The following is a 19,504-nucleotide window of genomic DNA, read 5'->3' on the forward strand; positions in this document are numbered from 1 at the left end:
GTTCATCCTATCTACAACTGATTTTTTCTTTCTCATATTGCATATAATCTTGTCCTCTTTTAGGAAAAAAAACCATTAGCTTTGTTACCATTTTCAAACTGAAGTCAAGGGATTAAAATTTGAGCCACTGTATCCAAAATCTCCATCCTCATTTTTTATGATTACTTTCTATGATCCCCCTGGCTTTGACTGGTTATCTATAAGCTCTTTGTCCAACAGCAAAGAAAAAGTGATGGTTGGTGATGACCACATGCTTGTTATTCTTTTCTAGATTTTACCATGGAACGGATATGGTTGCTGCTCCTTCTAGCTGCTAGGGCACATCCAGGGTCTGCTCAGTTCAACAGCTACAACTGTGATGCCAACCTCCACAGCAGATTTCCTGGTGAGTCTGGCCTTCATCCATTGTTTAATTAATTCTGAGAAGAACAGTTATGTGTGTCTAGCAGTCATTTAAATACATACAGAAAATGAGGTCTGTCTGTCTCTTTACATTGAATAAATATTAACAATGAAAGATGAGATCAAGACAATATTTCTGGATTTTTAATTTATATACACATTGACATTCAGAGTGGTTATAAAAGTCAATAATGTCATAATGACTGCTTGCAAATATAAAAAGTATAGTCAATGGACAATAAATTGTGTGTCTAATTTTCTTCAAAATTTGCCTAATTGATGACATATTTCTCAACTTAATTCAGACTTTTTAAAACTGTCTTTACATGTGAATATATTTATTTGGGAGTCATGTTTGTTGAAATAGCTGTGAAATATTATGTGATATTTCTAAAATATTGTTTCAATGAAATGTTTGTAACTATTAAATTGCATAAATCAATTTTCAAATGAATTTCACAAAACCTACCAATATAATAATAGTTGTGAAATTTGTCCATATTGGTGGACATGTCCTACAGATCAGTAAACCAACACATAATCAGGAGGTACTCTAAACGTTGTGTAAGTGCCATTCTTCATTAGCTAGAATTACCTCATTTCCATTCCACATTTACAAAGTAACTATCAGAGAGTTAGAAACTGCTTTCCAAGTCCACCATGTGAACTGCAAGACCTTTGATCAGCATTTGATCTTCTTCATACTTTCCAAACTTTCAATTTTGGAATATGTGAGAGTAGTAAACCAGAATAGAGCAATCAGTAGGTGGCTTCATTTGTTGAGGTGAGACTGGAGTATGGCCAAATGGTTTCATAAACTCAGACCTATTGTCTGGGTTCTTGGCCTGTGAGGCAAGATATAGAGGAATATATATTTTGTGGAATATGTTCAGAGGTGAATCTGTAGAATATGTGAAGATGAGATTTTAATAGTACTGAGTGTCGCAAATAAATTCTCTTTTAAAGTCACCTTTACAGCTAATCTCTACTTATAAGTGAGTACATACCATGTTTGTCTTTATTGGTCTGGGTTACCTCATTCAGGATGAAATTTTCTAGTTCTACTCATCTGCCTTCAAATTTCCTGATGTCATTGTTTTTAACCGCAGAGTAAAGCTCCATTGTTTAAATGTACTACTTTTTTTTTTTGTATCCATTCTCCAGTTGAGGGGCATCTAGTTTGTTTCTAAGTTCTGGCTATTATAAATAAAGCTGCTATGAACATAGTGGAGCAAGTGTCCTTGTTATATGATTGAGCATCCATTGAATATATGCCCAAGAAAGATATCACTGAATCTTGAGGTAGATTGATTTCCAATTTTCTGGAAAACCACTATATTGATTTCCAAAGAGGCTGTACTGCACTCCCACCAGCAGTAGAGGAGTGTTCTCCTTGCTCCAATCCTATCCAGAATAGGCTGTCATTTGTGTTTTTGTTCTTAGGAGTAAGATGGAATTTCAGAATCATATTGATTTGCATTTCCCTGATGGCTAAGGATATTGAACATTTCTTGATGTGGGAGTCCCTTCTGTATGCTCTGAATATCATTGGTTAATAAAGGAACTGCTTTGGGCCTATATCAGAACTATAAGGGAACAGAGCTAGGCAGGGGAAAACTAAATGGAATTCTGGGAGAAAGAAGGGCAGAGTCAGAGAGAAGCCATGGAGCTACCACCGAAGACAGATGCTGAAACTTTAGCTGGTAAGCCACAGCCATGTGATGATGAACAGATTATTAGAAATGGGTTAAATTAAGATGTAAAAGTTAGCCAATAAGAAACTAGAGCTAATGGGTCAAGCAGTGATCTAATTAATATAGTTTCTGTGTGATTATTTCGGGGCTGAGCAGCTGGGAACAAACAAGCGGCCTCCATTTCAACAAATTGGTACCAAATTGGCAAATTAAAATCTACTTAAAAACCTGAGAGAGCTTGAAAAGGAATTCCAGATACAAAAATACAGAGTTTAACACAGCTTCTTGCTGTTTTCTGGTAGTGTGCTGCAGCTTCTTTAACAGAGGTTTTCCTGACTCAGTGGTAGCAAAAACAATCAAACAAACAAACAAACAAAAACACACAAGCTGCAACTGCTGGCTTTCTGGGCCATGCTGCCAGTGAGACCTCTGGCTCTTTCAGGAGACCGAGAATTTAAGTGGGGTTTGTAAGCAGCATGTTACAAACTGCTTAATGACTTGACATAGACTGGCTGCATACTTGGAACTGAGGCAATGAGCATGGCTTGCAGAGGTGATGAAAGGACTTCCACCATGTTGGACTGTGGGGAGCAAGCATGAAGTTCCGTATATAGCCTAGTAATGCTGCATCTCAAGTTCATAAGAAGCACTTAGCATTTTAAGAATTAGTTCTGGTCAGAAAATAATCATAAATACACAATAAAGACAAATTCAGATTGAAAAGACCTCTAAATTGGTCACAGTGTTTAATAAGTGTATGTAGGCTTGGGAGAGAGAAGAAAAAGAATATAGACAGTTATAACGCGAGGGGTGCACCCACACACTGAGACAATGGGGATGTTCTACTGGGAACTCACCAAGGCCAGCTGGCCTGGGTCTGAAAAAGCCTGGGATAAAACCGGACTCGCTGAACATAGCGGACAATGAGGACTACTGAGAACTCAAGAACAATGGCACTGGGTTTTTGATCCTACTGCACATACTGGCTTTGTGGGAGCCTAGGCAGTTTGGATGCTCACCTTACTAGACCTGGATGGAGGTGGGTGGTCCTTGGACTTCCCACAGGGCAGGGAACCCTGATTGCTCTTTGGGCTGAGGAGGGAGGGGGACTTGATTGGGGGAGGGGGAGGGAAATGGGAGGCGGTGGCGGGGAAGAGACAGAAATCTTAAATAAATAAATAAATAAATTAAAAAAAATTTAAAAGAAGTAAATGGTTTAAAAAAATAAAGTCTTTAAAGAGACAGAGTAAAGAATAAGCCATGTAAAGATGGGGACTATACAGAGAATTTGGATTATGTATATCTTTGTGTTTTCTTTGAATTTTTTTGACTGCAGAGAGACATTTGATACTGGGGACTGCTAAACCAAGCCAACATATATATATATATATATATATATATATATATATATATATATATAATCTTGAATTCAAAATATGGGTCTAAAGATATGTTGCTTTGGAAAAGAGATTCTTCATTTGTTTCCACAGATGATAAGAACCTGTGGATTGCTTCCAGACTAATGTGATTTAATGGACCAAGACACCCTGAAATGTTGCCTTGAATACCCCTCAAAAATTACTTCACCCAACTGTTGATACACCATAAAAGACCTGATTAATAGCACCCCCAATCACCAGGAAGTAGTCTAGAGAACTATGCCCATATTCCCAAATATTTTTCATAAATGTTTGTTAATATTTAAAGGGGAATATGCTATAGAGATGAATACTTTGCATTGGCATGGATCTTGGTTTTTTTGATACAAATTTAAGGTCAATTCTGTTATATGTATTTCTTATCTTGATTAAGGTATTATGTTTGTCCAGCTCTCGTAAAAGTGTAATATATAATTAAGAAATATAGGTTAATAGATAATCATCTATAATAGTCAAGCTTGTAGTCATGTTAGTTAGATTTTCTAGATGTACAGAGATGTATTTCAGATGGATAGGCATTCTTTCAAAAACTATAGAATGTGGCATTTAAAATGTTTTAAGAATTTAAGATTTCTCATGACAATGAGACACATCTCCTCCTGGCAGCACCAAACTACTTCAGGAGGAAGATGGACATTCAAGAGGCTCCTTATGGAGTTTGCTAGTCATTTGGGGGAAAAAAACAAAACAAACAAAAAAAAAACAATGCTTTTGCTTGTATGGGTTGGTGAACTGGACGTGCAGGACCCACAGAGAAATGACTGCTGAACTTGCCTAAAGGTGAGTCAATCCTTTGGAGTTCCTGCTTCATGAAAGAGTCTGCCAGACGTTCTGAAAGACAGAGAAAAAACTGACTGACAAACTTTTAATATAGGCAGAGCTGTCTTTGAAATTTACTGCTTTATGGAAAAATCTGCTTGATACTATGGGCCTGTAGGCTGAAGATCAGATGCCCCAATAGTACAGAAGAACTTTGGGTGACTGTCTAGGCAGTGAGATGTCTCCATCAATTCTAGAGGTTTGGAAGTTGCTTACAATGAACTTACTGTTTATTTAGGTAATAGTATAGCCTTCTGGAGTCTTTGATGGAGTTGAAGAATGGATATTACTATAATTATCCTTAGTTATGATAAAAGATAAAGTAGATATAAATATTGTAACTAATTCTTGCTTGGTACCTGTTTTGTTATATGTAATTTTACTATATTAAAGTTGAAACTCTAAAATTTTTATTTTAACAATTTATTTAAGTGTTTCTTTGCAATTTGAGATTCTCTTGAGAATTCTCTGTTTAGTTCTGTGCTACATTTTTAGATTGGATTATTTGTTTTTGGATGTCTAATTGCTTGACTTCTTTATATATTTTGGAGGTCAACCCTCTGTTGGATATGGGGTTGGCGAAGATCTTTACTATTCTGTATGCTGTCATTTTGTTCTATTGAAAGTGTCCTTTGCCTTACATAAGCTTTTCAGTTTCATGAGCTACCATTTATTAATTGTTAATTGTCGTGGCTCAGTAACAAAGAGGGCCCAATCAGTACTCATGGATTTCCCTGGGATGAGGAAATTAAAGAAGTCTCCCAGGTAGACTGGAAGTAGGAATGGGAACTTGAGGGATCTGATGGGGAGGAGGGGCCATGGAGAAGCAGAGTAATAAAAGAGAAAACTGGGAACGGAGGTCATTTCTGGGTCAGGTAGAAATGTGATACTAGGGAAACTCCCATGAATCTACAAGGATAACTCCAGCTAAGACTTCTCACTGTAGTGGAGATGTAGCCTGGGCTGGCCATCTCCTGTTATTATATTGGTGACTCTTCTAGTTACCATCAGAGAGCCTTCTTCAGCCAGTATCTAATGGAAAAAGATGTAAACACACAGCCAAACATTAGGCTGAGCTAGGGGAAACTGCTGAAGGGAGGGAGGAAGGATTGTAGGAGCCAGAGTGGTCACAATAAAATGTACAGAATCAACTAACTTGGATCATAGGAACTAACAGAGTCTGAAACAACAACCAAAGAGTCTACATGATACTGACCTATGCCCTCTATATATATGGAATAGTTGTGTAGGTTGATCTACTTGTGGGACTCCTACCAAGGGAAATAAAGACTGTAATACTTTGGCTGGCTCTTGGGAGCCTATCTATTCTTTATACTGGATTGCCTTGTTCAGCCTTAATACAAGGGGAGGTACTTAGTCTAACTGAAACTTAATATACCATGCTCTATTTATACCCATGGAGGCCTGGCCCTTTCTGAATAGAAAAAGAGGAGGAGTAGATTGGGGTGGGGGCTGGGCATAGGGAAGAAGAGGAGTGAGTGGAAACTGGTCTGGATGTAAAATAAATAAATAAATAAAGTAAATTAAAACAATCTTTAGGATGGACAATTTCAAATGCACACATAAGTAAGAAATAGTTTAAAAAAAATCTCAAGTTGGCCATAGAGATTTATTTACTATGTATGTTTATAATTTTTCTTTCATCTCTCCCTTCCACTCTTCTTTCTAGGCTATTTTAAGTAAACTTACTTTTCATGCTTTGGTATGCATATCTAATGGAAATAAGTTTAAAAATCATTAAACTTTATGCACATATCTAATACACTTAATAATTCCTTGATATGCTTTAATGCTCAGCCAAGTTGCCTCTAATTTGATCATTTGTTCTATGCTATCAAATCTATAGGATCCTGACACTGTGGGTGCAGCTGCTTGCAAGTCAGAGGAGCTGTCAGCATGCTCTTCCTGCAAACCCTATGAACTAATTAGAGCTGCAGTTTTTTGAGTAAATCATATTTAATAGTATTTGGCAAGAATGTTCTGTTATGTAGTGTAATGGAAATTTTCTTACTCTATTTTGTAGGCAGGATAGAGACCCCGAATCTTTTGTAACATGGTTTTTGGTAGGTGTGATTCAGTCTGTTTTTTTTTTTTTTTTTTTTTTTTTTAACAAAAGACACGTTTGGAAATGTAAAAGACACAAGTTAGAATAGACTATGGGCAGAGAGGAAGACTAAGGAGCTACTGGCAGTGGGAGTAATAGGAGGAGACAACATTGTTAAGAGAAATGTTTCTGTTTCGCTCAGCAGAGGGTGAGATTGATTTGATTTGGGAGAGAAAGGGAAGGCTAGATGATATTTTGCCCACAGGCAACTGGTGTGGATGCTGTTAACTAATGTGGAAAATAAAAATACTTCGTGCTTTAAAAAGAAAGTTGGATTTTGGAAACAGTAGTTTAGGGGAACTTTCTGGAGAATGGATAGTGACATTGTCTCTCTTCTAGTAGGAAGTGCAGCCCCGAGTGTGAGAAGGGATATCCAAAGTGAAAACCGTTCTATAAAGTCTGAATCTCTGCTTGGTGTGTGAACAGAAAATGGGGGTGACATAAATATGGCAGGTTTGTCAAAAAGGCAACTGTTAAGATTATTTTTAAGGTGAAGGAAAAAGAGTAGCCTAAGCCAGAAATTTAGATGAGGCGTGTTTTTAGACCCTGAGTGCTGCATTCTCAGAATGGAAAGTCCTCAGATACTGGAAATACTAAGGAAGAAAGGAATAATAAAGAAAGAAAGTATAGCAACCCTGTGAGCGTAAAAGCTGTTTCTTTCATTTAGGAGAGAAAGAGAAATAAAGACACAGAGAAGAACAGAGACACTGACTGCTCCTCAAAACAGGCAGTGGGAGGAGCCTTTGCAAGAGCTGAGAGACCAGGTGGCTAGATAGGGCAGTCTAGACAGGAACTTATTTGAGTAGGTAAAAGGGTTTACTTTTTCTAAAGATTGCTCAGCAGAGACAAACTGGCTGATGTAATTCCATGTTTCTTCTCCTCCTTTTCTCCTTCTCCTTCTTTCTTTTCCTTTTCTTTCTCCTTCTTCCCTTTCTCTTCTTCCTCCTCCTCCTTCTTTCTCCTCCTCTTCCTTATTGTGCTTATATTATTTTCCAATTTTAATTTTTTTATAAAAATTTCATACACTGTGTTCTGATCACCCACAACTTCTCCAGATCTTTCCCACTGTCCCCCCCACACAACTCCACACCATTTCTTTCTTTCAAAGTAGAATGAAATGTGTTGATTGGCCACAAAGTGACAAGGACAGCAAAAGATTGAATTTATCCTGTGGTATAAACTAAGGGACTATGCTAAAATCATTCATTTATAGTAGCTGATAGTATCTACTGACCACTTACAGAAAATCATTTTGAGTAATTGTGGGATCCACTATCTCACCCTAAGTATGTCATTTTTGTCTCTAAAATATGACTGAAATCTGTATTTGCACCATATAAATGAATCTAATTAACATTTATGATTAATAATAAGTGGTTATATGTTCTTGATTTGTTCCAGAGTCCATTATTCCATTAAAAATGACAATCATGTGTTGAGATAATCACTGAAATAGAATTTCTTGGTCTAGAACTTCTCTGTGCCTACATAGTAAAGAAGAAAACATCTTTGGCATTGAATGAGTATTATTCTCAATGTGTCATGTGTACCATGTCAATGGCACGGATAGTTTGAAGATTAAAGAATTTGTACCCTCTTACCCAAGTAAAGCAGCCATTCTGTGTATGCTTAGACAAATAATAACTATCCTTGGTATAAGATTGTGACAACACCATTAATCATACATCCTAACTTTACCTGGTAATTGACTGCTTGTGTTGTTAATCATGTTTATCTAGAGGAAAATTTATCTTCCATACCATTATAATTGGAGTTGTCTTGCTATTTTGAAGCAAAGTTTACTCTAAAGGCAAACCTTTTCCTCCTCACAGTGTCTAGGAGATAGCGATGTTGTTATCTCCCTTGCTAAGTAATGGTATCCCTGGGTCATCAAGGTTAACCAAGTGCTATCTACTTTTTCTAAATAATCTGTATATATTTCAAGGAGGACAGAAAATACAACACCATGTGATTTAAAGTAAATCCTCTAATAACAGGGAGGAAGGAGAATTCTCTAATTTTCAACATAGAGGACCAATTTAATTTCCTGTTTCAATCTTACAAATGCCAAAACAGTCATAGGCATTTTCCTAGATCTTTCCAAATGTACCTACTTATATACAATCACCCACATATACCCATGTTTAAAATTTATATTAAAGGAACAAAACATCCCAAAACCCAAATAAAGTAGAAGTCTCAGGAGAGCTTTAGGATTTTATGAGTATTACTTCTTATTATGTCTTGTTTTGCAGGTGGTTTGTGGGAGAATAGAGTGCACAAATAAAGCCGAAGAGTTAATTGCTCATTGCCCTTTGACTCTGCATTTCTTTCCCACATCAGAGCTTCTCTTGGGGTCAGCAGGAGCTCCAGGATCTACTCAAGATTCTAAGCAGAGACAGGATGAGAATGAGTTTGGCAAAGGAGAGAAGGGCTGTCTAAATGCAAAGCAATGTTAATAAAGATAGGAATTATTCTCACCCCATCTGACCTCGGCTGTTTTTAGGACATTGGAGCTATTTTCTCTAATTTCCATGGCATTTATTCTTGGACCAAGATAGCCACCATGGTCCTAATTGGTTTAAATTTAAGGAAATGTCGTCTAATTTTGAAAGTAGTGAACTCTTTGCTACCCTAGCTAATGACAAGGAACAGACTCACGAGCTGCTGAGATGATACACACTCCCCAGACTAAACACACAGCTAACTTTTAAATACTGGACACTATATTTGGACAGGTGAAGTTTATCAATAAGAGTGCTGGCCTTTGAGACTGAGGGCTACGTTTTGGAGGCAGCCTCTGCTTTCAGAAGGGAGTAGTAGGGCGGGGTTAGGCAATATTTCTAGTCTTGTGAAAAAAAAGCACAACCAGAGAGACCACTGGTACTAGAACACCCATGTTCTGACACCATCAAAGGGCGAACTAAGTGGTTATGAGAAATCCTGGACAAATCAGTGTTTCCTAACTTTAAATTTGACACTCCATTTAAAATAACACTAATACCAATACTAGGCTTCATGTTCTCAGTGATAGGTACAGCTGTATTTGATTTCTCACAACAAACAAGCAAAGTCACTTTTAAACCTCATTTTATAGTAGGAAAACAGGATTAGATTTTGCCTAATGTTGTCAAGTTAGCACTCAACAGTGATATAATGGTAGGACTCTTTCTTCACTTGTTGAAACTCCTGCTCCCAAACAAACTTTGGATAGCAAGTTTAAAGATGATACTAGGACGATGAATTATGCATAAAATTATCTCCTCGTTAAAGAACCAAAAAGCCATATGGAGAGTTTATTTGTTTAGCCTTTCCAGTTAAAGAATTAAAGGGTGAACTACACATAATGAACTCATTTTGTCTTTGGCTTTGCTTAACAGTTGCGTTGTTCCATTCCTGAGGAGCAGGTAGTAGAATCATAATTTCAGGGAACATGTCTGGTCATCCGTGAAGATAAAGAAATCCATTTCTCCTGTCTTCCTACTTGGGGCAGTATTTTGGTCATCCGTTTGTCAAGGGGATGCTTGCTTCCTGCTTTGCACCTGTGATGATAATTCTTAAACAGATGAGGCTAAAAGACTGATTCAGGCACTGTGTCTGTCACATTCTTATTAATCGACAATGATAAAGCATTGTGGAGGAGAAAGCAATTAGTCAGCAAGAGCAGCAACTGAATAATTCAGCATCCACCCCCCCTTTAATAGTGAAATATTTACTACATGAAAATTGTACTTCCATTGTACAAGTAAAACCTGTATCTCCTCCCTTTTTTTTTCCTGCCTTAAAACGTTTATCAGACTCATCTGGTTCCAAGGTAGAGCAGCAAATGTGATTATAAGTCTTCAAAGTTTGCCTCAGACTCCACATGAATATCTGAGAGCCCAGGAAACAGCAGCTTGTATTTGCTAACGAGAAACAGATGTTGCTATGAAAAATAAGGTGGTGAGAAACCTGTTCAATATAGAGAGGAAACTTGAATCCCTAATCCACTTTAAATTCTTCATCAGCTGCTGGTATTTTGCGTAGATGAAATATCAATACCCCTGAAGGAATTCTTGCTGTTTTAGTACCAAAGCCCGATTCTTTTATAAAAACTTTGTGAAAGGAAATATAACTTTAAAAATGAGTTAAAGAAACACACACATCTGTTCTCTAGGTAATTTGTAAACTTGGTGCAAAAATCCACTGCTTTTATTTTAGGAACAGAAGAAACAGGAACGATATATAAAATATTCTTAAAGCCTATGATGATGGCACAGGTTATTATTAGAATATTTATTGCAGTCCAGGAGGTAGGTGATTTCCAGGTGAATTTTTTTTTTATGAATCTGAAAGCATTTTATCCTTGTGCAGAAAACATTCTTTCTTCTCCACACAACTGGCTTTTGTTTATGCTGTCAGCTTTGCACCGATACTTCTTTTCAGCGTGTGCACATCAGGCTGTGAATGTAAGATTATGTCCATGTGATCCTTGCATCTGAAGTATATGGCGCCTCTACCTGCTCACAGTGGACCATCCACTCTGTTGCACATCTTCAACCATTCCAGAGTCTCCCATGGGCAGGAAATAGTTCTTCTCAGTCCCTTCATCACGATGCACTGACTTTGCTAAATGCATCACTTTTGAAAAAAACCACTCCACTTGGCACAGTAGTGTTCTGCTGTGGTTTGTGGAATGGGGTATAGATGAGGACGGGAGACTGGTTCTTTCCTCAGCACTATCACGTGGGTTGCTCCTGGCATATTAAAGCAGAGGTAGGCTCAAGCTCAAGACACTTTTGTTCGATTTCATTCAGATTCAAAATCAGATATTTTCTTGGACTAAGAAGGGAGTTAAACACACACACACATATATGTTGTTTCTCTCCCTCTTGCTGCTTTTATATTTGAAACTTCCCTCTTATTCTAACCTGTGCATCCTGCATCCTACCCATACCCCTTTGGTGGGAATGCTTAGTTCCTTCAAGTAAAATCCTCCTAAGAGCTTCTGACCAATCAAAATAATTAGCCGTATCTTAGCAACTGAATTGACTGAGAGACTTATCACGTCAGAATCACGTGGGAGCTTGTGAGAGGTGTGAGCAGTGCAGGCCCCTCTTAAAGTCTACTGAAGCAGAATCTGTATTTTAATGAGCTTCCCTGGTAATCCACTTTTTCCATAAAGTATAAGAGGTGACACTTAGAGAACTCATGATGGGCTTGCTGACTCTAGATATTGGAAGCCACCATGCCCGTGCCGTCTACATTCACAACTGTCTGACACTCGCTGCTATTAGCCATGGCAGGCATCAACTAATATGTCAATGGGAAGAGTAAATGATTTTAAAATTTCTAGAAAAAAGGTAAGATAACAAGTTAGCAAGATTAATGCACACTTAAAAAGTAAGTAAAAATACTGGAACAAATAGCAAAACACTATGAACTGCATATTATTTTAAGTTTTTCAACGTGAAGTCAAATAGTAGATTCCAATAAGATTACCAATGTTCACTGAAAACTCTGAAGGCAGAGCCTTTCTTAGGCAGTCGGTAGAGACAGAATGAGGTACGGACAGTCAGGGTGGATCTGTCTGTCACCATATCTTTTCTTTGAAACTAAGAACCTCATGTTACATAGTTGGTAACCACGTGTGCTGTTCATGAAAGATTTACAGCAAAGGCATAATAGAAAAACATTTGCTAATATTATTAGGCACTCTGGGAAGAAAATCTAGAACCTTTGATAAGTTTATAATTTAATGGAAAACAAAATATCCGCTCACAGATAAGATGAAGGTAATAAAAAAAAAGAAAGAAACTTAGCCTCATTCTTAAAACAGTATGGAATAGAGCACATGATGAGAACCAGGTATGATATCGATACTAGGTAATCACAGCAAATGACTGCTTGGATATTACTTTGTCTGCTATTAATTTAATTTTCTTACTTGATTGTTTTCCTGAGTGGTTCCAGCCAGCAGCATAGCTCACTATTTAGAGTTGACAGAGAGCAGTTTATAGTCCCAATTCGCATTTTTGCTCTTTCCCATCTGATATTAATTTACTCTTCTTTCTGATGCCTATTGTCCCGTTTGTTTTGAGTGTACCATACAGACACCAGCCTCTCAAAAACTAATTCTATCCTCTTTATTTCCCTGAATTCTTTATCTCAGGGAATAATTTCTTCAGCCACTACATCACCTCCCCCCCCCAAAAAAAACTGATTGTCATTGATACCCACCGCTCTTCATGTTGTCACCTAATCAATTTCTTCTAAGCCTTAGACAACTGAAATGATTTCACTTTTTACTGACCATCTCTTGCCAAACACCCTTACTTGACCAAGGTAGGTGATAGGTCATGTTTACAAAGTGCTTCCGTAACATCAGGCTATTGTTGTCAGGGGCCATTTTCCAAATTTCTCCTTTATTGACTGAACCACAATCCATAAGCTTCTTGAGGTAACGGTGTATCCTCAGGCTGGGGGGGTGGGGGATGATACCTAATAAGTATACAACAAATGTACTTTTGAGTCTTTTATTGACATGAGGTGGGATTTAGTTTGGACATAGTAACATTAATAGCCTCTAGTCTATAACAAAAGTAGTCCATGATTTTTAAGTACTAAAATTTATGTATAATATTTTTATGTTCTAAGTAATTTTTTGTACTAGATCATGGTCTAGAACAGAAGTAGTTCTAGAACAAAAGTCTAGAACATGCTTTTTCATGTTTTCTGTTTAAAGATACTGAGTGCATTTAATTCAAAGACCTGCTTACATAGTCACATGATAGTCATAACAGTCATCATGCCTTACCCTGATGCAAATTTATTGAAGTCATGCAAAGTATAAATGTGCCATCATTCTGCTAACTATCTAACTCCTCATGTATAAAATAAAGTATCCTGATTGGAAGTTCATAGACTATACTTATCCTATAAATGGGTTAGATACATGGCAACCTCAGTATATATATGTGAATAACGGTAATAAACAACTTCTTTCTTCATGAGTAAAATGCTGTTCTTTTAAAATATAATTGTACTTTTGTCTTTAGACAGCACTTACTAGCAACATGTTTGCAGAACATTATACATATATGGAATAAGTAGAGCTGTCTTTGCTCTTTTCCTCCACAACCCCACAGTCAATTTATGTCAATTCAGCAACATACAGATAAGGCCACAAATTCTTAGCTTGTAACAATCAGACTCATTTTTATATCATCTTAGTACTTTTGAAATTTTAATTAATTTGTTATTTTACATATCAATCTCAGCCTCCCCTCCCTCCCTTTTCTCTTTTTCCCCACCCTCAACTTTTAACTTGGAGATCTATATCACCTTTCAGTGCTCTCAGAAGACTTAGCTTTGTCAAATTATATTATACTATTATAAGAACCAAGATCAGTGCAATTAATGATATCCTTGGTATCCTTGTATCTTCTGATACTGGGAAAGAAATATCCTGAAATCTGGCTTTAAGTTAGTACTAATCATTGCAGCACAGTGATTAATATTTGCCTGATAACAGAAACATCAAAATGGAAGTCAGTCTTTACTATGTTTTTAAGTTGTAGGATGCTCAAGAGTCGAACATAAGACAGAACATGAAAAATCAGAGTTAGATGGTTGACAAAGTGATGGCACGTTTATACTTTGCATGACTTTAATAAATCTGCATCAGGCTATCGCATGGCCACACTGATAGGTGAATGGAATATGCAATGTTGTTTTTACCAGTTTGATTTATTAACATATATTTTATTTTTTTTAATGAGACACTTAGGCTGTCTATGATCTCCATGAAGTACCTTGGCATATTGGCAATGTAACTGCACACAGACTGTGTAAGCAAGCATATCTGTGGGTTAAATGCATTCAGTATCTTTAAACACAGAACATTGAAAGTCATCTCCTAGGGACAATCACTGCTTTGCTCTCACTATTAACTCACTCTTATTGGGTTAATAATAAGTATCACAGAGCAAAATCTCATTGATGCCAGTCACTGGCAACTAACACTTCCAAAAGATTAGTTATTCAAAACAAGTATTAAATAACTGGAAAAATATCTACTTGGGCAGTAATTGTCCTTTAGCAACTTGAAGTATCCTTTGGTTTTCCTCTCCAAGTTTCCCAAATGGTGAAGTTGAGCTGAATGGATGTCTTTAGTATCTACAAACAGGAAAATGGGAAAATGTGTTTCTCTGAGGGACAGTGAAAAGTCCTTAGAAAAGGCCAGGATGGATTTGTACAGATCTCCTTTCTTCCCCTGTGAAAGTCCTTTAATTTGTTGCTATATCTTCAAGTGGAATCAGTTTGTAGTGAATTCAGCTGGGTTGCAGGGTTACAAGGCTTCAGCTGCAAAACAGAAAATGGAAGCAAGCTTAAGTCTGAACCCAGAAACCATTTCCATCCTCTCAGTGAACTCTAAGCAGTAATTAATTCTTTCAAACAGAGGTGTGAAAGTTGAAGACTCTGGCTGGCTTAAGTCAAGGAAAGGAAATCTGTCTCTTTGAATATGTTTATTGATATGTATTTTTATGTACTTATAATATATCAAGTAATATAATCTCACTTGTTCACTGACCATCAGGCAAAATCTTAATGAACCTGTTAAATGCTGAAGATTCCACTCAACTTTTAGGTAGATATTTTACCATGGTAAAGAGACAGATCATTTGGTTTACAAAGGTTTTCCAGATCTTAGCTGTTTTTGCCATATGGCTTCATTTCCTGACATATTTTCTTTGTATTTTAAAATATGATGGAAACGACACTACCTGCATCCCAAACACTCAAAACATAATTTTTATTCACACTACCCCACTGGCTTTTAATATTTTGCACTCTTTTATTTTACATAGCTAACTCCTGCAAAGTTAAGCTCAATGCCGTCTTCTCCAGAAAGCCAGTCTTAATGAGCTCACCTGGTCAACTTTGGCTTTTTCTGTCATCCTCACATATGCTGCCCAGTTCTTCTCTGGGTCGTGCTATTGTTCTTGCTTTCCTAAGTTGATTGATATAAGCAGTCCAAAACCCTTAGTGCAGTCTATTGCTCCAATACTTGATTTAATGAATTAATTCCTCTCTGGGGTGCATTGGTGAATATAATAGGTTTGGTACCTTCTGTGACGTTCAGTTTATAAGACAAATATCAAAATGCATGCATAATTTTAACAGTATATGACAGCAAAAACCAAAAATAATATACTTTGCATTTGGTATCAAGGAAATCTTTGAGAAAAAATATAAAATTTGAGACCTGCTGTGTTGAGTCAGGTACAGCCTGGGTATGGGAAGAGCTTGCAGTACCTTGTTGAGGATTAAAGTGCATGGAGTAAGATGTGCCAATCTTAAGGATGCACTTTGAAGTCTTGGCATTTTTAACTTGGGGCACATTTATAGAACCCCAGCTAGATCACTAATCATGAATCCTCCAAACATTCTTTATGCGCCCATGCTAGAAAGTCCTGTCCTAGGAGGTAAACACATTCTGGCATCTGCCACTCGGCACAGTCCTTTTAAATACCTGAAAAACATTTTGTTTAAGAAATTGGGGAAATGGGCACGAAACAAAGAAGAGAATGTGGAATGAGGCCAGTGGAAGACCAAGGGTAATCTTGAAGAGCTGGTTAAGGTGTGGACTTTGACCTCTAGGAAATGACTAACTGTTGAGGCTCTAAATAAATAGTTAGCACAGTTGGATTAAAATGCTACCAACTACTGTTGAGAAGTCTCTGTTCAGTTCAGTGCCCCATTTTTTAATTGGGTTAATTAGCATTTTAAAGTCTAGTTTCTTGAGTTCTCTATATATTTTGGAGATCAGACCTTTGTCTGTTGCGGGGTTGGTGAAGATCTTCTCCCAGTCAGTAAGTTCAAATGGCCAAAAGACACTTAAGGCCATGCTCAACTTCCTTAGCAATCAGGGAAATGCAAATCAAAACAACTTTGAGATATCATCTTACACCTGTCAGAATGGCTAAAGTCAAAAACACCAAGGATAGCCTTTGCTGGAGAGGCTGTGGAGGAAGGGGTACCCTCATCCATTGCTGGTGGGAATGCAATCTTGTGCAACCACTGTGGAAGTCAGTGTTTCGGTTTCTCAGGAAATTCGGGATCAACCTACCCCTGGACCCAGCAATATCACTCTTGGGAATATACCCAAGAGATGCCCTATCATATGACAAAAGCATTTGTTCAACTATGTTCATAGCAGTATTATTTGTAATAGCCAGAACCTGGAAACAACCTAGAAGCCCTTCAATGGAAGAATGGATGAAGAAAGTATGGAATATATACACATTAGAGTACTATGCTGCGGTAAAAAACAATGACTTCTCGAATTTTGCATGCAAATGGATGGAAATAGAAAACACTATCCTGAGTGAGGTAACCCAGACCCAAAAAGATGAATATGGGATGTACTCACTCATAATTGGTTTCTAGCCATAAATAAGGGTCACGGAGTCTACAATAGGTGAATCTAAAGAAGCTAAGTAAGAAGGTGAACCCAAGGAAAAACATATAGTTATCCTCTTGGCTAAGGGAAGTAGACAAATGCCGGGGAGAAAATTGGGATCTGGGGGTGGGGTGGGATGAGGGTAAGGGGAGATGGGGAAAGAAAAGTTAGAAGGGAAGGAGGGGGGGCCTTGGGGAAACAGGAGGATTGAGATAAAGGAAGGTTGGACAGGGGAGCACGGAACCACAATTCTTAGTTAAGGGAGCCACTTTAGGGTTGACAAGAGACCTGACCCTAGAGTGGCTCCCAGGTGCCCAAGCCGAGGTCCCCAGTTAGTTCCTTGGGCAGCTGAGGATAGGGAACCTGAAATGACCCTATCCTAGAGCAATACTGACGAATATCTTGCATATCATCATAGAACCTTCATCTGGTAATGGATGGAGATAGAGACAGAGACCCACACTGGAGCACTGGACTGAGCTCCGAAGGTCCCAATGAGGAGCAGAAGGAGGGAGAACATGAGCAAAGAAGTCAGGACCACAAGGGGTACACCCACCCACTGAGACAGTGGAGCTGATCTATTGGGAGCTCACCAAGGCCAGCTGGACTGTGACTGAAAAAGCATGGGATAAAACTGGACTCTCTGAACACGGCAAGCAATGAGGGCTGATGAGACGCAAAGGACAATGGCACGGGGTTTTGATCCTACTTAATGTGCTGGCTTTGTGGGAGCATAGCCAGTTTGGATGTTTACCTTCCTAGGAATGGACGGAGAGGGGAGGACCTAGGACTTACCACAGGGCAGGGAACCCTGACTGCTCTTTGGACTGGAGAGGGAGTGGGTGAGGAGTTGGGGGAGGGGGAGAAGGGTGGGAGGAGGGGGAGGGAAATGGGAGGCTGGGAGGAGGTGGAAACTTGTTTTTTTTTTTTTTCTCCTTTTCTCAAAAAAAAAAAAATGCTACCAACTACACCAAAACAAGAGGTGAAAGTAGTTCACAGATACTCAATAAATACTTTTAAATGAACTTTTTTTTTATTGTAGGAAAGATGATCACATAAATTTATGGTTACTTTTAAATGATTAATGTTGTTTAAGGCTGTAGAGATATCGCCCAAACTAAGTAGATTTGTTATCATCTGTGTTGGCCAACATATATTCATTTGTCTGACTTTCCCACCTATGAATGATTTGAATTTTTGTCATACACCTATCCATACTATTTTTCTTTTGTCCACAACAAAATTTTCAGTTATTGCACACAATTGTAGCAAGTTTAAAATGATTATCAAACATGGAAACTTCTACATTGACTTATCCACTTTCTCAAAAGATAGTTCATTTTACTTGTAAAAAAGTATAGAGAATCATATTTCAAAAAAATCTACTATTGACACTATTTAGAAGACTGAGTTTTTTAAGTAAATTAATTTTTTGCTGAATATCCTGAACAAGATTTACATATTTATCAGATGAACACTGATGTGGGATATCATTTTGTATATGTGTTGCTTATATTGGTTGATGAATAAAGCTTTTGGGGTCAATAACATAGTAGAATAAAGCCAGGCGGTAAATCAGAACACAAATAGAGAGAGAGAGTAGGTGGAGTCAAGGGGGTCTGGACAACCGAGAACGAAGGCAGTCTCCACCAATAAAACAGTCTATATCATAAGCCAAAAACTATATTACTGTATTTAGTTTTTTTCTTAAACAATCAGGGTAATTTATCAGAGCAGTACAAATGCCTCTTGCTTGTTTCTACACTTTGTAAATTCAATGCCTGCTCCAGATTCTTCGTTTTGCTGGGACACCCTGTTAAAAGTGGTGAACTTGCTGTATTCATTTCCTGCACAGATTTAACAAAGTCTCACCCAGCGAGCAATTTAAAACAATGGACACATGTTGTCGCCCAAGGGGAATTAAAGCCAGGGATGATTATCTCATGCTTCTGAAGGCCAGAAATTCAGCATCAAGGTGTAGCCACATTCCCATCAAGAGTGTCTGACAAGCACTCTGTCCTGTCCTTCTGTGGCCTGGTGATGTTCAGACAGTCTTGATGTGCCTCGGCTTCCAGACACGTCATTCTACTCTTCTGTCATCAGCTCAGGTTTTTCCTTGATCTTTCTACTGCATCAGCCATATTCAACAAAAGTTCACTTTACCGCAGTGGCCTCATCATCTCTTAATTAATTAAATTTGTAGCAATCACATTTTCAAATAAAACCTTGGGATAGGATACCACCCAGTGAAAGTAAAACCTGTCGCTAGGAATTACTTATCCTTGGAACTCTCCTTTTTCTACTCATTTTTCTTTATTATTTGTAGGAGAACGGTTAGAGGCATGAAAAGTCTCCCTCTCTCTCCTTCTCTGTGTGTGTGTGGTGTGTGTTTATGCATGTGCTCATTTCATGTCTAGAAGAATGCTTCCTGATAAATAACAGAGCCATGGGAAACCATGCAAGCTATGTTTTACTTTTCAATGGCCAGCTAATGCATTCATAATCACTGGCAAACTTTTTCTTTGAGCAACTGTGCATTTTGCACTCAGTATCAGCAAACTATTCTTCATTTTCTCTCTCC

The 19,504-nt window shown here is 37.8% G+C and overlaps 1 protein-coding gene across 1 annotated transcript in view; it reads left to right on the forward strand.

Moving 5' to 3' along the window:
• The first annotated feature begins 279 nt into the window (after positions 1-279).
• Positions 280-19,504, forward strand: part of Zpld1 (zona pellucida like domain containing 1) — a 43,299-nt gene continuing 24,074 nt past the window's right edge. The window contains exon 1 of the mRNA XM_041673433.1: positions 280-385. Within this exon, the coding sequence (XP_041529367.1) occupies positions 280-385 (106 nt within the window). The remainder of the gene's footprint in view (positions 386-19,504) is intronic.

Source organism: Microtus oregoni, unplaced genomic scaffold, assembly GCF_018167655.1.
Source record: "Microtus oregoni isolate MIOR12 unplaced genomic scaffold, Mior012 000023F_ref0000262, whole genome shotgun sequence".
NCBI classification, from domain to species: Eukaryota; Metazoa; Chordata; class Mammalia; order Rodentia; family Cricetidae; genus Microtus; species Microtus oregoni.